The 24,654-nt window shown below is 39.2% G+C and overlaps 1 protein-coding gene across 2 annotated transcripts in view; it reads right to left on the bottom strand.

Annotated features, from left to right (window-relative positions):
- Nucleotides 1–625: 625 nt before the first annotated feature.
- The window catches only part of EXD1 (exonuclease 3'-5' domain containing 1), a 44,132-nt gene continuing 20,103 nt past the window's right edge, over nucleotides 626–24,654 (bottom strand). For both annotated transcript variants that reach the window (XM_039323918.1, XM_039323917.1), the window contains exons 4-12: nucleotides 22,508–22,571; nucleotides 19,383–19,486; nucleotides 11,841–11,908; nucleotides 9,354–9,440; nucleotides 8,801–8,905; nucleotides 8,580–8,660; nucleotides 8,090–8,233; nucleotides 3,713–3,904; nucleotides 626–2,529 (exon numbers count right to left, since the gene is read on the bottom strand). In XM_039323918.1, coding sequence (XP_039179852.1) covers nucleotides 2,377–2,529; nucleotides 3,713–3,904; nucleotides 8,090–8,233; nucleotides 8,580–8,660; nucleotides 8,801–8,905; nucleotides 9,354–9,440; nucleotides 11,841–11,908; nucleotides 19,383–19,486; nucleotides 22,508–22,571 — 998 coding nt within the window. In that variant the 3' untranslated portion in view covers nucleotides 626–2,376. The remainder of the gene's footprint in view (nucleotides 2,530–3,712; nucleotides 3,905–8,089; nucleotides 8,234–8,579; nucleotides 8,661–8,800; nucleotides 8,906–9,353; nucleotides 9,441–11,840; nucleotides 11,909–19,382; nucleotides 19,487–22,507; nucleotides 22,572–24,654) is intronic.

The raw sequence follows: 24,654 nt of genomic DNA, 5'->3' as shown, positions 1-24,654 counted from the left end.
TGCCACCTTGGGTCTTGGATGGGGTGGTATTACCCCAAACAGACTCTGTGCGTTATCTGGGGATTCTCCTGGACTCGCGACTCCTGATCAAAGAGCATGTGGCAGTCATGCCATGCCCAGGAAGACTGCACAACTGCCAGTTATGCCATTTTCTGGGCCAACAATCCCTACTCACAGTCACTCATGCCCTAGTCACCTCCCATCTTGATTATTGCAATGCGCTCTACATGGGGCTGCCCTTGAGAAGCATCCAGTTAGTTCAAAATGTAGCAGCCTGCATAGTTTTGTACAGACCTCAGTGTACACGTGTCACCTCTCTTATGGGAGCTGCATTGGTTGCAAATTTGCCCCGGGTGCAATTCAAGGTGCTGGTTGTCACCTTTAAAGCCCTTATGGCTTGGGACCAGGTTATCTGAGGGACAGTCTCTTGCTGGTCACATCCGCCCAATGCACTAGAGCGGGGAGGCAAGGAATGTTGTGGGTCCCGTCCCCTAAGGAGGTACATCTGGTGGAACCCAGAAGAAGGGCCTTCTTCATGGTGGCTCCCTCCTTCTGGAACATTATACCTCCAGAAGTTAGACGCCCCCCCCCCCCGAGACTCTTTCGTAAAGCCCTGGAGATGTGGTTTTGCCAGTAGATCTGAGTGGGATGGAGCCCGTTAAATGGCTGATTTGAGTGTGTGTTGTCACCAAGTGGGATGGAGGGGTTATTTTATTATTTATTTTTTGCTGCATTGTGTTTTTATTGTCTGTAAGTCATCTAGAGTTGCTGTGAGTAGGCAGCTATATAAATTATCTAAAATAAATAAGTAACTTTATATAGAGAGGTTAAATGTATCTGTACTTACAACTGCTCTGAAGAATATTAGAAGCCATTTCTTTATATATTTTTCTTTTATATTCTTTTCCATTTTTCTTTTGTTTTCTTGTACTTTTTGCTTTTTGTTTGATTTCTCCTCCCCCTTTTTAAACTTTCTTACATTATATGTTTGTGTTGGTTTTTATTTTTGTGTTTAAAAGTTTTAATAAAAATTATATACGGAAAAAAGAGAGAGTACTGCATTTGTTTTTTAAATCAGAGGTCCTCAACCTTTTGGGCATGTGGACTGAATCCATGGAGACAGTTTTTTCCACAGACCAAAGAGTGCGTGGTTTTTTGCTTGTTTGTGCAGACTGGTTGCTGGCATGCTGTGGCCCGGTACCAGTCCATGGACTGGGGGTTGGGGACCTGTTTTAAATCATACCTTCAAATTAATAAATCTGCACTTGCTCAAGTACATCTCAGGCAATAGCTGGCCTATTTTTAAATCTGCTACAATGGTACTATATTTTTTATTTATTAAAGAAATGTATATGGCTGCCCAACTCACACATGGTTATTGGATGGCTTACAACATTAAGAACCCACAATCTTAAGCAACCCTCCACCCATCCAATTACATGATTATAAGCCTTTTTTTAAGCTTGGATCACATATTCCATACTTGAGTTACTGTTCACATTAATAATAACTATCCAGAACAAAATGACGGCATAGATAACTTATTAGAAAAATTACAAACTACAGTTATGCATGCCTACCCTGTGTAAATAAAATAGTTATCCTAAGCTGATGGTATTTAGTAAATACATTTTGAAATTAATGAATGGAGCAAAAAACTAATCTATAAACAAGACTGAAAGCCTTTTCCTATCATGCAATTGTTTAGTCTTAGAAGGACAATCTTTCTGATTGTTTGGAAACTGAAAAGAGTGGGCCCTGAACCTCCAGCAAACAAATAGTCAATGAACAGGATCAACTGGTTTACATGAGAGGCAATGCTGCACTGCAGATAAAAAATACTGAATCCCATGTTTGTTGTTCCAAAATGAAAGCCCTCATCCTAAAAAAAAAAAATGCAATTTCTTTCCTGGCCTCTATGTTTTAATGATCTTAGCTGGCAGTTAAATCTGGAGACCCCTACTTCTTTTCCTCTTAGGAAAACCAAAGACAGTGGTACGACTTGCCGGATGAGATGAGGTTCTGACAGGGATTGGCAAGACAGCCCTCAGTAGGCAAAGGCAACCTTATAATGAGAATTCAGGTGTATTGTTCATTTTTGAGCTAAAAAGCTGGGCATAGTTTATTTATTCATGTTTTTATCTTTCAAAATCTGCCTCATTTTTTTTTTCTGGAGAAAAACTTTCTTTGTGGTTATTTTCCCCTTCATTTTAGCCTCTTTCAATGTCAGTTTACATGAAATGTCCCCTTTCCATTTTAGAGTCTATCTCACCATCACCAACTATAGGCTTTGGGTTAGCATGGTTATATATCTCTTCTTTTTTTTATGATTGCCCTGGCTATTAGAACCCGGACAGTATTGTTTTAGGATATTGTTCACTCTGCCTTTTTTCTTCTTATTGCCTCCACTTGTTTTCTGATAAGGAAACCTTCCTCACTCAGCTGGAACTTTTGCACTGCAGTCTGTCTTCGGATGTTATAAAGATCTGCCAGTTGCCGTAGCTCTTCTGGTAAGTTCATAGAAGACATCTGATTAACACAGGAACACAAAGAGATGAGAGCAGCACTTGATTGTCATTATTTCTTTGAAGTATTATGTCGTATCTATGAATGAGGTAAAGATGAAGAATACAGCACTTTGCACTGAATTCAGAAGTTCCCTCATTTCTTTAAGGAAAATTTTTTATATTTTCTATAATGTTTGAAGAATATTAATATGTTTGAGGGGATTTTATAAGGGCTGTGCAAGGTATTTGACCAAGGTAATTGGCAAAGTTTGTTTAAAGCCCTATTTTCAAAGCACTAAATCAGCTCTGTTCTTTGATTATTGGCCACACACAGCCAGGCTTTTCGTCCCAGCATTAAAATGAGGTTTGCATGAATGCACATATAATAAGCAAAGTTCAAAGCTGCAGCTGCTTTTGCAGACTACTTGTTTTGAATCCTTTGTCCACATTGAGTATTGCCTATTTTCAATATGAAATTCACAAATATTTCCCAAAATATTAAGTCAGTGATCATTAGGTATATTAAAATATCACTTGTTGCTTGCAGGTATGCTGAGAGCTTATGCACTGGAGGCAAATTCCTTGTGTGTCCATTCACATTTAGCCAATAAAGGTTATTTTATTCTATTCTGTTCTGTTCTTTTCTTTCCTGTCCTATCCTAAAAACTGGTGTTGTACCTGTTCCAATACTACTATTATTTTGATATGAGGTGAACACTTGTTAATACTTCCAGTTGTATTTGATATTTTAGATATTAATCTTATTTGGCATCAATTTTGATTGATTTAACTTACTATTACATTTTATTTAATGTTAATGAACTTGCTCTTTTGCTAATGCCCTAGAAAGCAAGATATATAATAAAATAAGAAATAGAGATAAAACAAATACTTTTCACAATTAAATATATAGTAGGAAGAATGAATCAACAATAGTTTTTAATAGACATGTTCTGCTGTATGAAAATTCTGAATTATTATGAATATTAACATCCAACTCAACATTTTGCCTCTTCTCTCTCAATAAAATGTAAAGCATGTAGTGAAGTTTTGCAACTGCAAATCTTCCACATAATTAAAACAAAATGACAAAACTTCATTAATGCAGGATTCAGCGCCAATAAAGTACTTTAGTGGTTAATAGCTAATAGCATTAATAAAATATATGATCCTACCCAATAGTGTACAATTGAGATGGAACTTACCTTGATACTCCCCAGGGGGTCTGCAGATCCTTGCCGAAATGCATTCAAGTAACTATCCACTAATGCTGTTAAATCAGACATAATTTCCTCAAGCAGCAGCAAACGGAGAGGGAGGAGATACGCTGTTTCCATGGCTAATATATTCAACAATACAGGTGGAAGGGGTCGCACAAACCAGACCTCAGGATTTTCCTATATGAAAAAGTACAAAACAATATTTTCGGTATTCCTCAAAATTGACTTTGTTAGTAGAAGTGCAGGTATAATTATAGAAAAGAAACAAAGGAAACATTGAAGGAATTTTCACTCTGTATGAACTCAGTGGTTAGCTTGGATGAGCCATTTGCTCTCAGTCTTATCCTAGATAGTAATAGTAGTAAAGTTGGAAGGGACCTTAGAGGTCATCTAGTCCAACCCCCTGCTCAGGCAGGAAACCCTACACTATTTCGGACAAATGGCTTTCCAGTCTCTTCTTAAAAACTTCCAGTGTTGGAGCATTTACTGCTTCTGGAGGCAGGCTGTTCCATTGATTGATGTCAACAATATTTATCTATTTATTTATTGGTTGTATAAAAATACATCAAAATCTGCCAAAGACTTCTAGTCTTTGATTTCATCAAAATATGAAAACATTATCAATTTAAAATTTACAAAAACATAACAATAAAGCTATCTGCTATGATTCACAGATTATATCAACAGAAATAGAGAAGTTCTATTTCAGCCAGTTTCCAGAATGTCATCAGGATAGCCACTAAACTAATAAGAGCCCATATTAGGGTTTACTTTGTGACAATAAAGCAGCAGAATGTCATTATTTCTCTTCCATTATTGAATTCACCAGTAGCTGCTCAGTGGCCCTCCTTAGGGGGATCAAGTCTTTGCTAGGCAGGAGTAGGCAACAGGTTCTAATGTATTAGGAATATTCTGATTATTTGGTGGATAAAGTCACACCAAGTTTGACTCCAATTAGCTGGGTTCATCTTAGTTATTGGGGAAGTCTGATGATATGATGTTAGGATACGTTTGAGTTGGTAAACCTTGAAAAATAATAATAATAATAATAATAATAATAATAATAATAATAATAATAGTAGGAACTGCTTTCATCCTGCGACGATATCTGTAATACAATCAAACATCCACATCTGCCTATCTCAGGTCCTGGGTAAGGACTCGATAGGTAGACAAAATGCCAAATCCAGTCTGAACATCTGGCTGACTGTGCGATGATCCATAACAATTATTATTATTATTATTATTATTATTATTATTATTATTATTATTATTATTACATGGGGTAGCCATGGGACTACTTTAGGTGATTCACAACCATAAAAAAAAGTTTAAACCAAGCAAAAGTAAAATAATAGAATAAAATAAACAAGGAATAAGAAAACAAAGAAAACACATTGATATGACTAGTAAAAAAGATGGGTGTGTGGGGAGCGGACAGCGGGGGGGCGGGAAGAGAGAGGTAGAGTCTGCTGTCAATCTAGCAGCCACCTCCAGACTCGAACTCCCCATTGGGAAGAAATTGACATAATTCTCTGCACTATTATTTCAGCCTCTTGTCTGCTGTACCAAGGCTGTTCCCGTTGTCAACCTCTGGCTGAAAAGGCCCAACCAAAAAAAACACCAGAGCCATTAAGTCATCTAATTTTTACTGAGCAGAATCATTTCGGTAGGTTCAAAGTGAAAGCTAGCTCTGAAGAAAAAGTGGGAAACAAGTAATTAAAAGAATGAACCTCCTCTTCTCCTCTCTGACAGTTCAAGTCATATTGCCCAATACATCTCCCAGTAATTATTATGGGAAGAAACTTTGGTTCACCAAAACAACTCTTTCACAGCTCCGGCTTTCTCACGATGATAAGAACACCTATGGATCCAAAGCATTCCCCATCTCTCTACCCGCTGCTGGCAAGTTAGAAGCATGCAGCAGTCCTAAAGGCAGTAGGGTCCATAGCTTGACACCTGTCTTGATAAGGCAGTTGGGGAGATGACTGTAAATGAGTTTATGCAATGGTATTGGCCTCTTTGAGGGACATGGTAGTGCTGTTAGGCTTGAAGGAGGCTGTGTCATGTCCCTTCTTCAAGAGGCCATCTACTGCCCAGTCTCCTAACTTCCCTTTTTAGGAATGGGTGTTGAGAAACTGAGGATCCTATAGCTGGAATTGGGAGCATTGTGTTAAAAGTGATTGTGATTCCTTCACAATCAATTCCGGTCAGTGTTGGGTGGGGGACAGAAGTCATTCCCTAGACCCCTCCTTTGTGAGGTGCCATAGGACTTACACTCGCTCCTCTCTTGTTCAACATGTATATGTTTAAATGTTTAAATGTGTGTTATGTATGTGTACACTTTGAGAGCAAGCAACTGAATTTCATTTTTTAATGTGTGCCATTGTGCCCACAGTAAAAAATGACAATAAAGGTTATCTATCTATCTATCTATCTATCTATCTATCTATCTATCTATCTATCTATCTATCTATCTATCTATCTATTATCTATCTAAAACCACTGGCTGAGGTTATTTATTAGTGTGGGCTCCACTGATATGCTGATGATATCTAATATTATTATTTGAGCCTCAGTCAGCCAAGTGAGGCTATCAAAGCCCCATCCCTGTGCCTGGATGTGATGCAGGACTGGATGGAAAGAAACCAACTGACTCAATCCTACCAAAACCAGGTGGGCTGTGGTTGTTGAGACTGGCTAGATCTGTGGGAATTTCCATCTTTACTTCTGAATGGTGTAGCACTATTCCTCCAATCAGGAGTGGGGCACAACTTAGAGGTCCTCTAAGACTCAGAACTCCCCTTGAAGATTAAGAGGACCTCCATGCTAGCTGTATTTTTTCCTGAATTGAGTAGTCCTGCAGATGATCAATCATGCTTTTGTCACCTCACGGCTCAACTATTGCAATGTGCTCTGTGTTGGGCTATCTGGAACACCATACGAAAACTTCAACTGGTCCAGAATGTAGTGACCCAAGCAGTGATGTGCTTGCTTTGTCATGCCCACACGGTGCCTCTGTTGCTGCACTGATTGCCAGTGTGCTTTCAGATGAGAATCATGGTGTTTATTATCAGTTGTATAACCCTACATGGCATAGGGCTAGTTATTTAAAGGAATGCCCATCTCCCATGGTTTCTGCCTAGCTGGGATAGTCAAACATAGAGAGTGTGCTCCAAATCCACTCACTTAAACAATTTCATCTTTCAGGATCCAGGAATCACATCTTTGGATGGCTCCCATTCTAAGCATCTGAAAAGGCTGTAGGGTAGGGTGGTGAACCTGCAGCCTCCGTTTGAAATGTCATATGTGTATTGTTATGTTGTCCTAATTTTTATTACATTTCTTTTACTGTTTTTTTACTGTTGTTATTTTGTGAGCTGGCCAGAGTCAGTTGGGGTTGGGTGGCATCAAAATCCAATAAATAAACATTAATACTGATCAGATATTTTCTTAACTAGCATCAAATTATGCACATTTACTTAAAAATGAGCGATAGTGAATTTAATAAAACTTGCATCAAAATAAGAGTCTGTTGGATTGCCTAAGATCCCATATTTGCACCAAAAATTAGAATTCAGGTGGTCCTCGATTAATGGCCATTCGTTTAGAGGCCATTTAAATTATATATATTTTATACATTATAACCGCACTGATCCTTGAAGTTGCAGCCATCATAGCATGCCTTCATGTGGTCATGATTCAGGCACTTGCCACAGGCTTGCAATTAGGATGGATGCATTGTCCTGTGACCATGTGATTGCCATTTATGACCTTCACTGCTGGTTTCTGACAAGCCCATTCGGTGGGGAAGGCTGCAGGAGGTTGCTGTCAGGGATGGTGCTAACCATGCTTTTTTTTTTGTAAAAAAATAAAAAGGTGCCGGAACTCACACATGTTATACAACCCGCCTTGCCTACCCTACAAGGTTCCATCCAAAAAAGGTGCCGGAACTCCGTTCTGAGCGTTGTATGACATAAAAGCCCTGGTGCTAACAGTGGTGGTGCGATGGACTGTGGTGAGACAGCAGTTTCCAAGGAAGGCAGTAGCATACCCCAAGTGGGGGGAAGTAAAGGAGGGGGACAATACAGTGTAGAAATTAATTCATTTCATTTCGAAGAGCTACAAAATATTTTACACTACACAACATAAATTCTACCTTGTTATCTGCCACATCTAGCTCTGTACAAAATAAAGAAAAATCATGGATAAGTATTTAGGATTAATATTAAGTGTATGCTATTTTAGACATACTTTAATTTCCGTTACAACCTTAAGAAGGTATAAAATAGATAAAGGGCTATAAGCAGATCTGATTTCCTTCAACTCACATGACGATGCCATCAGAACTAACCATCTTACCTCAATTGCTTGCTGTTTGTATTCCAAGAAAGAAACACATTTGTCAGGCAGCCTCAAATACCGCATTAAACACTCTTGTAAAGTGCTGATCCTGTGTGGAAGGTAGCCACCTGTTTCCATTGAGAACTGTAATACATCAGCAACCTACAGGAGAAAACATGAAAGGATCAATTAGTCACTTCTGACTAATTGAATATAGAGAATTATTCTTCTGTCATTATCGTTTTAATATTAATCCAAGAAATAGCTTTTTGTAGATTTAAGAATATTTTTCAGCAAATCAATGATATGTTACTACGGTAGGAAATAGAAAGGCAATAAAAGGCTGTTAGCTGTAAATATCTTGACTGAGAAACTTAAGTTGCATGGAATGTTTTATGCATATATATTAAGGACAGAAACCTTTCAATTATGGTATTACTTTATGGAGTAGCATATTAAGCTACTTTCTCTCAAATCTGGTCACATACAAGAGTATTTGCCAAGCTACCTGTGTATCAAAGACATTGGAGAGCACAATTCCATATTGGTGAGAAAGACAATCTGAGAGCCAACGGCAATCATGGATAACCTAAGAAATATGAGGAAGAAGCAATATCATTTTGATCAAGTAATATAATAAAAGTAACATATTTTCTGGCTTTTTAGAAAACACAATTTCATGTTTCATCTCCATATGTTATTGGATATCTGTTCTACACAGAGACATACTTTCAAAATATTCCGGTCCTCCAGTATCATTTGTAGTCCATTCTTGAACACTTGAGCTCCCAAAACAAAAATGTCAAATAAGAAAACCTGACGTTCTGTTGCAACCTATAGTAAATATGTACAGAAAAAAACATAATTATAGATCTGTAACTCAAATATTAATACTAGAATATGGTTAGAGTATCAATATTTTTTATTTCTCTTTATTCTAAAGATGTCACAGTGGCGTTAAGCTCAGTGGCAATAATTTTGTTTATTTAAATTGATGCAATCTGATATGGAAAGATTCTAACTAACACTTTCCATAATATCTTGATGTTTTAAAACAAATTGCAACCAAAACACCCAGTACTCTCTATAGAAATTGAGAATTCTGTGAAGGGCACCAGATATAAAAATAGCAAAATATAAAATATAAAACAGCAAAAATGAGGAATTATACCAAAAGGCAAAGATAGATTATTTTTTACTCTTAGGCCATTTTTGCTAATAAGAAAACTATCATTTTTTTACATTTACATTCCAAACTGCAAGGCACACTATGTATTCTTACTTGTAACCAAGAAAGTTTTCCATGCCGACACAAATTGACACCCTCTGCTGCTATACTACATACCCTTTGATTTTTGATGTGCATCATCTAATAAGGAAACAAAAAAATATAGCAGAATATGGAAGACATGTAAAACAACATGAAACTAGTTTTTGTATACACAGTTAAACTGCTTCATCTAGATGTAGGAAGATAAAAGGTTGATCAGCACAGTGTGTGACAATGTCATCTACGTACCAAATCCATACTCTGGGTTCTATGTGTAGGAATGCTATAGATTCTAGACCAGCAGTTCTCAACCTATGGGTCGCGACTCCATTTGGGGTCGATCGACCATTTTTCGGGGGTCGCCAAAGAAGGCGATCCGCCATTTTCCCCCCTCAGGGGGCGCCGCCGTGCATGCGCGCCACGCATGGGGCCACCGCCGTGCATGTGCTCTGCGCATGGGGCCGCCGCCGCGCATGCACAGAACGTTTGTGTGACGGGGGTCGCCGTCACACAAACGTTGAGAACCACTGTTCTAGACAGATCAGTACATAGATGACATTCATGAAAACCAACTAGCAGTCAGAAGACATGATGAAAACTCCTTCCTTTCACAACATATGGACAGACTTAATCATAATTTCAGCTGGGAAACTGTGAGCATCCTAGACTAAACCTAATCCAAAAATGCTAGAGAATTCCTGGAAGCCTGGCACTCAGACAAATCACTCATCAAGAGTCACATAGAGATAAACAACATCTACATCCCATTCAAAAGAGACAGCCAAAAAGGAAACAAGAAAACCAAAACACCTCCTCACCAGCAATCAACACCCAGATGAGAGATTAACACCAAGACAAACATTAGAACAGCAATCAAGAAGTAAACAATATCCCAATCAAGGAACCACCAACTCAGACAAATAAGCTAACAGTAAACAACAGCCTAATCAGGCAACCACCAAGACCACTCCCACCAACATTGATAAGGCAAGCCATTACTATATAAAAGGAGAGCAAATTCCACTCTCTTCTAGCACTGATAATGTTACCTAGTTTGGTAATAAAATGTCTGCAAGAAAACAACCAAGCTCAGAGAGCACCCAGGACCTCACATGCTATAAGCAATTAAAAAGTGTGCCATAAATAGTGTCATCTTACATCAGCTGAGTTTATTCTTAATTTAGTTCCATAAATATGGCAACCTTTTGAAGGTGGGGGGCATTGGGAAGAAAACTTTAATCCACTGAAGGATTCTTCTGCTGGAAATGGAGACGTTGCAACACAGGGGAAATCAATAGAGATTTTGCCACTGTTCAGGAAGATTCCATGATTCTTTGAAATAGTTGTTCAGCGTGACTGGACCACACACTGAAAGCCTCACTCATAAAATCTCACTCATTCACATAGCAGAAGAGTAATGGCCAGAAGTAGAGCATCAGCTTGCTGATTTCACCATTTCCTATGGATGCTCCCTAAGGTAGTTCTCGACTCAAACATAGCAGACCAAAGGACGGCAGCATTCCAAGCTGCAGATCAAGATATCACTAGTATCTTAAATGGGACTCAGAGTACAGCCATTCTTCAATTCGCCAACCCTGAACGTACAGCTACACTTTTCACTTTAAAGCCATAAACAAGAGGGGTGGTGATTATGCTTTAGCTGTGATGACACTCTGAGGCTAGGAATTCAGCTGCTCCTTAGCCTGCCCTGCCCTGCCCAGTCCAGAAACAGACTTGCTTCTTCTCAGGCAATGATCTATAGTGCCTGATTAAACTGACAAGCTGCAACCTATTTCTGGCAGTCTCTTCCCTGCTAGGTAGGCATGGAGTGAGGAGTTTCCTATTCTCTATGCCAGTGTTTCTCAACCTTGACAATTTTAAGGCATGTGGACTTCAACTCCCAGAATTCTGGGAGTTGAAGTCCACATGCCTTAAAATTGTCAAGGTTGAGAAACACTGCTCTATGCTGTTAACAAGATGGCAGCTTCTTTTTCCTTCCTCCTTGTCTCCGTCAGATCTTAAATTTTAGATCTCTGAAGGCGCACTTCAGTTTACTCTGGGTCTGCAACAAGGTAAGTCTATCAAAGCATTTTATGAGAAAGAAATCAAAATTTCTACAATTTTCTGAGTAAGTGGATTATTTGAATTTTGGACCCCGATTAGGTGATCTGGAGGGGAGGGAAGACTGGAATAATTTGGTTACCAAATTTAGGCTCAACTATGATTCAAAACCACAAACAACCATGCTTCTCCATTATTATAAACAGAAAACCCTAAATTGGAATTGCTCTTTTTCCTGTGATTTTTTTAATGTATGAAATTTACATTTTAAAACATAATGCTATTTTCTCCATTTTTTACTTAAGATTTTTGTATCAACATATAAAAGGGCTTCACTAATTGCAGCCCTTGAATAAATCCTCTTGAGATATTCAGGATGAATTGGGATATAGCAAAATAATAAAACACCCTTGAGAAGAAGCAACAACGTCTACTTACAGCAGAACCAAATGTCTTCTGGAATTGATTGATAACAATATATTCTATGTTTTCCCCATTATCTTCATCTGTAATAAAATTAAAACAACCTCTGAAAGTGTTATCTTTATCTGTAATCACTATATAATATATAAAATATATATGATGCTTCTTCCTCTACAAAAATAGATAAAATAAGATTAATAAATCAAACCAATCAAGATAAAGTTGGTTTTTCAAAGCATCCTCACATATGATGCCTCTAAGACCAAGTTATTCAATTGGATTTCTGGTAAGCGGTATTTTGCTAGCCACTTAACAAGATAAAGAATCAAAAGAATCCCTCAAATTGAACTTCACTCCTAATATTGGTTTGCTTTATTCCACAGCTGAGTATTGTGCCAGCATGTGGCTTAACAGTGCCCACACCCAAATGGTTGATGTCCAACTCCACCAGACAAGATGTTATCATCTCTGGCATGTTGCATTCCATTCCTGTGCACTGGTTACTAGCACTTAGCAATATTATACACTCCCACATTAGAAGACAACTAGCTCCTGTCCAGCTATGATCAAAGATGCTGAATGACAAGGCCCTCCCTATTCACCAGGAAAATGAACAGCAGATCATAAGATTGAAATCTCATTGGCCAGAATGGAAAACTGATGTTCACTTAATAGCTACCCAGTTTAACCCCCAGAATCCTGGAGAGAGGAATGGTCCAAGGTATCTTCTTATGGCATGGCCATTAATGATCCCTCTACCAAGCCACCTGGTTTTAACCTGCCTCGCTCTGTCTGGATGAAATTAACAGAATTAGGTGTGATGCTGGAAGAAGTGCTTCTGCCCTGTATAGGGAGGGATGGCAAGATTCCCCTCGTTGCGATTATGGTGCTAATATACAAACTACACTGTGTGAACAATTATTAGGCAAGTTGTATTTTGGAGAATTAATTTTCTTATTGAACAACTATAGTGCTCTCGGTCAATGGAGAATATCTATGTGTGCACAATTATTGGGCAACTATTATTGTGCAGAATGATTATACAACTAAATGAAAAATGAAAATTTACCCATCTCACTCGTTTATTTGCATCTGTTAAAGTGAGAATAAACAAAAAACTCAGAATGTATAAACATTTCTGACATTTCAAAACAAAAAAACAGTGACCAATATATTAGCCACCCTTCTTTTCAATAACAGTCATAAGCCTTCCATTCATGGAGCCTGTCAGTTTCTTGATCTGTTGAAGATCAACATTTTGTGCAGCAACCCCAGCCTCACAGACACTGTTCAGAGAGATGTACTGTTTTCCTTCACCATAAATCTCCTGTTTAAGAAGGGCCCACAAGTTCTCAACAGGGTTTATGTCAGGTGAGGAAGGAGGTGAATATTCTTTAAGGCCTTTACTGGCTAGCCACGCAGTGGAGTACTTTGATGCATGCGAGGGAACATTGTCCTACATAAAAATCATGGTCTTCTTGAAAGATGCAGACTTTTTCCTGTACCACTGCTTGAAGGAAGTGTCTTCTAAAAACCGGCAGTAGGTTTGGGAGTTGATTTTGAGTCCATCTTCAACCCGAAAAGGTCCAACTAGCTCATCTTTGATAATACCAGCCCATACCAGTACCCCACCTCCACCTTTCTGGCATCTGAGTTGAAGTGGAGCTCTGTATCCATTACTGATCCAGCCACGAGCCCATCCAGCTGGTTAAGAGTCACTCTCATCTCATCAGTCCATAAAACCTTTGAAAAATCTGTCTTCAGATATTTCTTGGCCCAGTCTTGCCATTTCAACTGAGGTGTCTTATTCAGTGGTGATCGGGTTTCAGCCTTCCTTATTTTGGCCATGTCTCTGAGCACTAAACACCTTGTACTTCTGGGCACTCAAGGTAGGTTGCAGTTCTGGAATTTTGGATGGGAGCACTGGAGAATAATGGGTTCCTGATAGCTTCATGTTTGATTCTTCTTAAATCTTTGGCAGTTAATGTGCATCTTTTTTTCTCAACACTTTTCTTGCAACCCTATTGACTATTTGCAACCAAACGTTTGATGTTTCTGTGATCACATCCCGATATCTTAGCAATTCCAAGATTGTATCCCTCTGAAAGACTTTTTACAATTTTGACATTTCAGAGTCAGTTAAATCTCTTTTTTGGCTCATTTTACCTTAGGGAAAAGAAGCTGCCTCATAATTATGCACAACTTGATATAAGGCAGTGATGGCGAAACTTTTAGAGACTGAGTGCCCAAACTGCAACCCAAAACCCACTTATTTATTGCCGGGTGTCAGATGGGCGTGGCCCACTGGGTGGGTGTGGCTGTGGTCATGGCAAACTGGGTGGGTATGGCCAAGGTGGGCGTGGTCACCTCGACGTTGCTCATGGGGAGGGACGCCTGTGGGGGCTGGGCAAGATCCAGGAAGTCTCTGGCAGGTGGGGCAGTGGGCGGGAGGCTCATCCTGCAGGGTAAGGCAAGGCGAGGCAGGGCAGGGGTGCCATTGCCGTAGGGCAAGGCGGGCCGGGGTGGCTGTTGCCTGACACCATCAGCCCCCGCACACAGAGGTCAGCGAGCGCATGGGGGCCAACGGTGTCCATCAGCAGCCACAGCCTGCCAGCCCCTTGACCGTCGCACTCTGGGGCTCCGCAGCCCGCCGCTAGCAGTTCAGAGAAGCATAGATGCAGTGGGTCGTGCCCTGAAAAAAGGAGAGCATGCGAGGTCAGGAGGGATGGGACGGGGGGAAGGAAACCAGCCATGCTGGGATGCATCCGGCCATGTAGGACCTCGGCGAGTTAGTGGGTGGCTGATTGAAGAGGGACAGTTGCCATTCTGGGGCATGGCGCGCGTGACCACAGAGAAGGCTCTGAATGCCGCCTCTGGCACGCATGCCATAGGTTCGTCACCGCTGATATAGGGTGTTGATGTCTTTAGGCCACACCCTCCCTCATTACATAAATATAAATCACCTGATATGCTTATATCCATTAAGCCAGGGGTGTCATGCCCACCCCATTGCAGGCAATGGAAAAAAAATTGTGATATGTCATGACACGTCATGTTACGTTGTGAGCTTGACACCTCTGCACTAAGCATTCAAATTTATACAGCTTGGAGGTGGAAAATATGCATGACGATGATTTGGTCAAAATACTCCCCTGCCTAATAATTGTGCACACAATGTATTACACATATTGCCCACAATATGCATTCTCTGGTTCCCTAGAAGACCAGCACGAAGCAAAGCCAGAGGATAACTATATAACTGAATTGGACATTCAGTTATGAGGCTACTGCTGTATCCCCATAGATGTTTTGTATATAATTACATGGATTGTGTGTATATCTTTACTTCTCTTTTGTCACGTTCTCATCATATGCTAAATAAATAACTCCTAATATATAGTTTTTGTACTGAAAGATTCCATTTGGCTTTATTATTCAATCTATATATGTATGAACAATTTTAATAAATATATGTTTTGTTATTTGAGCTACTATGGGTGGTTGTATAGGAACATGCCATATCTCTTTCTTCAGTTACAAATGGAGTCCTATACTTATAAATAGCATTAAAATATATCTTTGCTTTTTCCCCATGTTTTTAAAAAATACTACTTTAGCTTCCAATCCTATATTTAATAGTATACAGTGGAAGCCATAGTAGTTGAAAACCAATGTCCTCTTTTGCTCTGATGGATATATTTTATGCTAATATGAAGTTAATATTTGAGATGTTTATATATTCAATTTATATACTTGCCCATCTCACATTCATGACTCTAGGAAGTTTACAATTAAAACATAAACATTACCAGAAAAAGGTCATACAAACAATAAAAACATATATACTACTAAACTATATTACACTGTTTGTTTGGTTGCCACCTTCTATAAGCCCAGATTGAGCATCATTATGCAGAAATTTGAATCAAGGTAACTCAAATCCACTAATTTATAGAATGCATATAAAATCTGGGACTCAAATCCATTAGCTTCTATAATGTATATAAAATTCAGGATTTATTACTTCTATGTAATTAAAATTTTAAGCATCTTCACACCAAGTTGTTGCCACTGCAGCATCATCGTGGTCATCTGTGGTCATGTGATCGTGATGTCCCCTGCCAGCTTTTCCAGAAACAAAATCAACGGGGAAGCCGGTAGGAAGTTAGAAGTCACCGCCTATGATGGTATATTGTGGGCAGGATTCCCAGGAGGGAAGGGATGCATCCAAAGTAAGAATAGAATAGAATAGAATAGAATAGAATAGAATAGAATAGAATAGAATAGAATAGAATAGAATAGAATAGAATAGAATAGAAGAGAAGAGAAGAGAAGAGAAGAGAAGAGAAGAATCTGGAAAACCTTGGAGGTCTTCTAGTCCAGCCCCCTGCTCAAGCAGGAGAACCTATACCATCTCAGACAAGTGACTGTCTAGTCTCTTCTTAAAAATCTCCAGTGATGGAGTGCCCACGATTTCTGGAGGCAAGATATTCCTGTGGTTAATTGTCCTCACAGTCAAGAAGTTTCTCCTTAATTCCAGGTTGCTTCTCTAATTGATCAGTTTCCAACCATTGTTTCGCGTCCTTCCCTCTGGTGCTTTGGTGAATAACGTGACACCCTCTTCTTTGTGGCAGTCCCGCAAATACTGGAATACTGCTATCATGTCTCCTCTATTTCTTCTTTTCTTTAGACTAGCCAAACCCAAGTCCTGCAGCCAATCTTCATATGTTTTTGTCTCCAGGCCTTTGATCATCTTAGTTGCTCTTTGAATTTTTTCCAAACTCTCAACATTTTTTTTGTGATAGGGTGACCAAAATTGGCTGCAGAATTTCAGGTGTGGTCTTACTAGGGTTTTATAAAGCGCTACTAATACTTCACGTGATCTTGATTCTATGCCTCTGTTTATACAGCCTAGGATTGTATTACCATTTTTGGTTTCTGCTGCACACTGCTGGCTCATAGTCAAGTGATCAAATAAGAAGCAGTTCAGTTCAGATAGTTTGTGTGAGACAAAGTGGATGCAGATAGCCCCTCCATAACACTTATCAGAATTTATGCTTGATATAGACAATAGGGTGCTTCAGTTTTACAAGTTTCTGTCTACAGATGTGGAACAATACATTAAGGAAGAATCAACTCTTTCTTTGTTTTGGGGGCCTGACACTCCTATTCCCATTGTTTTTGTGCCCGCCCATAATCATTTTACTTCTTTATACAGGTAAGAAATATTTCTGAGATCATGGGTTGTCTAGTTTACAAATAAAAGTCTTAGAGGAAGTCACCAGAAGAATATAGATACTCAAGAAGAGTACAGCCATTTTATGAGCTCCGCACCACCCTGATCTCCAGGTCAGAAGACAGAACAGGTTTTCTGGCTCTCCTGGAATAATTATCAACCTGACTTTGGGAGGAATGTTGTTCCATAGAGAGGGTGCAGCAGCAGAAAAGGCCCACCTCCTGGGTCCCAGCAGACGACATTCTCAAGTGGATAGAACTTTCAACAAGCGTCTTCTGCTGTACCTGATGGGATGGAGAGATATCACCAGGGGAAAGTGGTTTCTTAAATAATCCGGCCTCATGCCATGTTAGCTCAAGAACCCAAGATAAACAAAGAACCACTTCTGTTCCTGCCATCAAAATCCACCCTATGATAAAGCTTACAATAAAGCATTCCTTCGCACATGTATTAGTTCTGTATTATATTTGGACATTCCACAAGGGATCAAGTCACCCAGTGTATTCTCCCCAACAAAATGTATTAATGATCATCAGTAGTGAGACAGTAGGATCACATGCTGTTTTTCTGTTACAGCCCCTATGTTACAGACAGCTTCCATCCTGAGATCAGTTCATGGCAGTCCCAATAGCCTTCCAGAAGCTATAAAAATAAGAGTTTTTCAGTGAGTATTTGGGGAATGGTGCTTATGTATTATAAGTATTGATGGAATGTATTATTAAGGCATTGCTGTTTTAGTTTAAATATTGTTTTATTATTGTAAACTCCTGGGAATCCGAGCACATTATTGCAGCATGTGTATCAATATAAATATATGTATATGTGTAGATAAATATCTCAAAAAATGGAAAACCCATTATGCCTTTTAGCAGTATGTGAATGCAATGTATGTTTGTTGAATAAAAAGAAAGGTGAACTTCAAAAAATTATAAAAGATCATATTTATAATATGACTAGGAAAAAAGAAGCCAAGTATGTGCTAATTGGATGCTGTACTTTTCCGTTTTCTGGTTTTTCTAGTTTCTTGGTTAACCTTTTCTAGGCATAATAAGCCTAAAGTAAAGGTAAAGGCTTCCTTGAGTCAAAATCAACATTTGATGGCTATATACGCTTATCAATGTGGCGTTTTCGGGAACAATTAAAACATGGTTTACTCTTCTCTTTTTCTGAGATGTTTTTTTCAGCTTCCCCATTTGCCCTGTAGCCTTGGGATTTCCTTATGCTCTTTCATCAAATGAGATGAGATTTAAGCCAATTTAGTTGTGAGCCAGATTCAAAGAGCCTGAGACTTCATAGACCTATTAACATAATAGTCACAAACACCAATTATTCCTTCAACTTAAAATCAACCAGGTCTCATTCTGATCCATAGCAGCACTTAGGGCAGTGGTTCTCAACCTTTTTAATGCCGCGACCCCCAACCAGTCGTAAGTCGAGGACTACTCAACTGGTGCAGAACTGTTTGCAGAATGGGACTTTTGGCGGGCTCAGCAGGGCAGAGACAGCCTGGACAATTCCTATTGGCTTTTGAAAGCCAATAGAATTAGACTCTATTCAAGTGAGTCTATTTATTGGCTTTCAAAAGCCAATAGAATAAAAGGGAGTAGCACAGCTAAGGAAAAGGGGAAAAAATGGCGGACTGGATTGTTTGGCGACCCCCGTGAAATGGTCGTTCGACCCCAAATGGGGTCCCGACCTACAGGTTGAGAACCACTGACTTAGGGAGATAAAAAGAGATATAAGATTTTAACGTGGGGACCGATTGGAAAAGAGAAAGAGGGGGCCAAATGGCTTTAGGCTTATAGATATCCATTACTAGTTTTCTTTTCTAATATCAACTTTTCCAATATTTGTAATACAATTAGCTAATCAAAAAGCTGTGTCCTTGAATCTCCATCCACTAGCTCTTAAGTAATGATTGGAATAAAACTTGGCAGTAACTTTTTTTCAAAAACAGCCAGGGTTGGTTAGATGTTGCTACCTGTTGCTACCTTTTAAGTCCATCTAAAACTTAATATAACTGTTTCTTCCTGACAACGTGAGGAAAACCTAATTTTTGTTAAATTTCAGTAATATGTGATCTTGGGTATTTCTAGGGGTTTCTAAACACTAAGACGATAGTATCAGCAATCCATAAGCCAAATTGACAAAACACAAGTAATATCCTCAGACAAATGCAGCCATTACACATTTGTACCCCTTTATTTGCATGCCATTGTCAACACACACATTTTGTCACTTGCCATCCTATTCCATGGATGCTCATGCACATTGTGCAGGACATAAATGATTTCCAAATTAAGTACTGAAGTGAACATTACCCAAACAGAGTTGCTGGCTCACTGGGAAAACATTAGCTCTATGGGTGCTTTGATCCAGTTGTGATTCTTGGTCGATTTCAGACAACTTAGTAAGTGGAAATTCCCTGCAGAAAATATTATTTGAATTTTGTTTAATAAAAGTAAAATTGTTGTCAGGATGCTGGTTACATTTTAGCCAACCCAAATTAAACTGTTTTATATATAGTAATGAGTTATTGTTGTTTTTTTTATCAAATATGCTTTTGGCTGCAGATATTAACTATTCTTTAAACCTTGCTTTATCAGCTAATTATTCTACTGTCATTCAAAAGGAATGTACACAAGAAAGATATATTTCGGTTTGGAGAAGATGGATAGATTATATTCAGAATAAATATGGGATTAAAAAGTTTCATTTATCTTATGAGTAAATTTTAGATTAGTACTGATAGTATAATAACTCATTTTAGATTTGGTATTACTATGGTTTAATTAATATTGACTTGTTTATATTATTCTTTTTGTTTTAATTTGCTTATATTTATCGTAAATGGGAGTTAAAGTATTTTATGGATTTGGTTACTTATATAGTTGGGTAATGTTAATTAGAATTTGATTATTAATTTGTAACCCTGTACTCAGCTCTGGGAAGTGGGGGGAGGGTTAGAGGTGGGTTTTGGGATATTGTATACTGTATAAAACTTTTTAATAAAAAAAGGAAAAAAAAATCCTTTAGCTTTAGCTAAATGCATTACCAAAGGCAGTGCTTTTTTTGTTAAAAAAAAAAAAAAGGTGCCGGAACTCACACATGTCATACAACCCGCCTTGCCTACCCTACAAGGTTCCATCCCAAAAAAGTGCCGGAACTCCGTTCTGGGCGTTCTATGACAAAAAAAGCCCTGACCAAAGGCAAGGTCAATCATAAAGATTATGATACAAAAATAAATTTAATGCATCAAATAAGGCAGCATCTGAAGCATGGCTAATGGGTAATGGAGCAGAAAAGCTAGATCTAAGGAATTCAACCAAAGTGCATGTATAGACTTTGTCCCAAAGACAAAGGAATGTAAAATAAATGGCCACCTATAATTTTCTCATTTATATTTTATTTTTTTTTAAAAAAAGATAAATTTGGCAACTAAGTGGCAGTTTCAATGCAACCATCAGTTGAAAGTTGCCTACAATACAAAGTTTTCACAGTCATAGCCACTCCTTCTCTGGAACAGCATTGCTCCCAAGGTTAGATTGGCTCCCATCCTTTTGGGTTTTTTTAGAAAGCTATTTATTCTGCTATTCCATGAAGTTCTAGAGGTAGAATTGTGATAAGGAGGACCCTTGTACTATCAATCAATTTAATCAGAAAAATTATATTAAAAATAGCTAAAAAGGAAAAGTAGTAATATATATATATATTTGTATCAACTGTTGCCTCATTTTCATCACAGTAAGACAAAATTTAGCTATGGTAAGGGTCATAAATAATTTCATATCTGTAAGAATTGGTTTATAGAATAATAATAATTAATAATAATAATAAAGTTGGAAGGGACCTTGGAGGTCATCTAGTCCAACCCCCTGCTCAGGCAGGAAACCCTATACCATTTCAGACAAATGGCTGTCCAGTCTCATCCATCCTGTATCCATCCTTCCTGGGCTGACCTTCCTGGACAGGGTTAAGATGTAATTATCCTAAATATTCCTATAGAAGTTACAATATAAGAGTTCATAGTGAACTGCTTTCATTTCCATAGATCTGCATGGATGGGTAAGCTTCATTATAGGTAGTCCTTGACTTACAATCACAGCTGGTAATCAGAATTTCCATTGCTAAGCAAGGAGTGCTTAGCGGCACCTGATTTTGCTGGCTCACTGGGAAAACATTAGCTCTATGGGTGCTTTGATCCAGCAGTGATTCTTGGTCGATTTCAGACAGTTGTAGCCTTCTGCAGTTGTTAAGTGAATCATGCAGTCATTAAACAAATCTGGCTTCCCAGACTTTGTGTTTCGGAAGCTGGCCGGGAAGATCACAAATAGCAATTATTTGACCCTGGGTTGTTGCAACTGTTGTAAATACGTGACAAGTGCCTGAATTTTGATTACGTGATCTTGGAGATGCTGTGGTAGTCATAAAATGATGAATAGTCATGAGTCACTTTTTTCAGTGCCATTGTAACTTCAAATGGTTGTTAAATGAACAGTGATAAGTCAAGAACTACTTATAGTGAAGACCTTCCTGTTATGGTTTGATTTCTGTTGTTCCTCCTTGGTGGGAGCTAACAGTAAACAACAGCCTAATCAAGGAACCACTCCCACAAACAGTGACAGGGTAAGCCACTAGGACAGAGGTCTTCAAACTTGGCCCTTTTATGACTTGTGGACTTCAACTCCCAGAATTCCTTAGCCAGGCACACTGGCTGAAGAATTCTGGGAGTTGAAGTCCACAAGTCATAAAAGGGCCAAGTTCGAAGACCCCTGCAGTAGTATATAAGAAGAGAGCAATAGTACTCCCTTCTAGCACTGATGATGTTACCTAGCTGGGTAATGAAATGTCTGCAAGAAAACAACAATGCTGAGAGAGCACTAAGGGCTCCACAGTAAGATGGGTGTCTTAATCCAACATTTGTGGATTCAATCATTATTAAGCAAATCAAGGCTTAGCATAATGCCTGAATCTAGGTTGAATCTCTACTTCAGCTAATTTCATTATTTCTGACAAGGATAGGAAGGAGATGAGATCTAAAATAAGATGCTAGGAAATTGATTTCTTAGCCAGTAATTTACATAATTTTGGGGTGAAGATCTTGAAAATACAATATTTAGAGCAGCCTCCTTATTGATATTGAAGTAAAGTAGGTTCATGACAAATACATATTTATAGTATGATAGTATATAATAGCATTTCTTTGGCTGGAAATAATGGCATAGCACTTCAACACTAAATTGAAGAAGGTTATATTATATGTAATAGATACACATACTATATATACACGAACATTATTAAATAATAGTGGGCAGCCTTAATTTCATTATGTTCCTGGTCCACTGTTCGATAGATCACTAATATACAAATAAGATTTTCCACTGACAATACTTTTCCTAATAGCCAGGATCTCAATAATTTCTCATAACAAAAATCTCATGTGTACCTGGATCCAGTAGGAGTGAAATTTCTTTCTGGAGCAGATTGTTCTAAGTCATCAAGCAATTCCACTGAAATATAAAACAGCTCCTATTAAGGATTTAAAGTTCAGCCAGGAACTATACTTAATAACCAGATGAGATAAGTTAAAAGTGAATACAGACATAGTAACAAGTAAACCTGCCAGCATTAGAGCATGATAGAAAATAGGTTTAATCAAATAGCAACAAGCCATGAAATATGCATGTTACATACCACAACAGGATTATATAATTTTACATGTAAGCTTTATGCAAATAGAATATAGGCTGCAATGGTTTATTCTAAATTAACTCTCTTAAAACCATTTTGGCTTTGTTGTCAAAGAAACTTAGATTACACCAGTCATATCTTTGCAATAGCAGTTTGTTGTTTAAGATCTTCATTCAGAAGAGCACCTTGGAACTTTTCAAGGTTTTGAGATAGATTAGAAATAGCAAACAGGGAAGAGAACAAGCAAACATGTTTAAAAAAAAACTACATGCAGGTAATTTACAATTTTATGCAGCTTATATATTCAACACAATCCTAAATAATTTTCCCAATAAACTGGCTCTTATTTTATTAGCACAGATAGGATTAAAAATGTGAAGGAAAAGACTTCCAGTGATAACTCAACTTTGGACACTTCTCACCACTACAATTATGATCCATAATTAGAACATGGAACATAGAACATAAAATACTAGGACTGGAAGGGATCTTGGAGGTCTTCTAGTCCAACCCTGCTCAAGCAAGCAAGCATTCCAGACAAATGGCTGTCCAATCTCTTCTTGAAATTCTATCTGCTGACCTGAACAAGAAACAAGTCACTCTCCCACCCTCAGCTGCTGCAGGTCCAACAGTAAAGCTCTCTTCACCCCTTATGCCATCTAAAAAGAAAATATACCCCCTTCTCAGCTGAGCCCTGAGGCTTTGCATGTTTGATCTAGACCCGTGGTGGCGAACCTATGGCACGCGTGCCACAGGTGGCATGCAGAGCCCTCTCTGTGGGCATGCATGCCATCGTCCCAATCCTAGGCCTTCAGCTGGGTTTTATAAAACCTTTTCGCTTAAGCCCTCCCACGCCGTGTGCAACAAAAAAAAAGGTTCAATCAATCAATCAATTTCTTCTTCTTGTGGGGGGAAAAAAAGATCTCGCAAAGTTGGAACTGATTGATTGAACTTTTTAGTCCCACCCAGTCTGCCATTACCACCGCAGCCATGCCCACCCAATGGGCCACACCCACCCAATGGGCCATGCCCACCTGGCACCCGATGATATATAAGTGGGTTTTGGGTTGCAGTTTGGACACTTGGTTTCTAAAAGGTTCACTGATCTAGGCTACAAAAGAGGGAAATCCAAAACCGGCATTTCCTTTTCAGGATCAGAAGCAGAAGGTGAAAGGAATGATGAGACAAGAGTTCTATGTAATGTGAAAAATAGAAGATTACAGCAGTTTTATAAACTATACAGGTAGTCCTCAACTTACAACACTTCATTCTCTATCAAAGAAGAGAACTTCACAACTCTGCCTACAGAGCCACCAAAGTTGTAGCTGAATGGGCAAGTGAGGGGGAAACCTGCCCCACTTGTTCCACAGCTGCTTTCGGCCAAGCCGCACTGCAGTGGCATTGGGTACAATACACAAGGTGGCAAACAGCCGCGCCACGCCGAAACCAGCCTTTTGCCGCCTCCTGCCCAATGCCGCTGCCATGAAGCCGTGGAACAAGCCGGGCGGTGGTAAGAAACCAGTATACCAGTTCCTTACTTCCGCCCGGCTTGTTCTGTGAATTTATGGCAGCGGCATTGGGTGCGACGTGCAAGGCGGCAAATGGCCGCAGCCGGCAGCAAACAGTTGCGTCGAAACCGGCCGTTTGCCATTTCCTGCACAATGCCACTGCCATGAGGCCATGGAACAAGCCGGGCAGAGGTAAGGAACTGGTATACCGGATCCCCCCTCCCCTACTCCACCTGCTGCTGGAGGGCTGGCCCAGTATTTGTAGAGGGCTGCGGAGCCTCAGACTGCACCGGTTGAGGGGCTGGCAGGCTGTGGCTGCTGACAGATACAGTTGGCCCCCATGCGCTCCCTGTGTGCGGGGCCGATGGTGTCAAACAGCACCCGCCTCGGTCCC

The sequence above is a fragment of the Crotalus tigris genome, unplaced genomic scaffold (assembly GCF_016545835.1).
Source record: "Crotalus tigris isolate CLP2741 ecotype Arizona unplaced genomic scaffold, ASM1654583v1 scf7180000024286.1529876, whole genome shotgun sequence".
Classification (NCBI taxonomy): Eukaryota; Metazoa; Chordata; class Lepidosauria; order Squamata; family Viperidae; genus Crotalus; species Crotalus tigris.
Note: the sequence above shows the minus strand (reverse complement) of the source record. Positions and strands in the feature narration are given on the sequence as shown.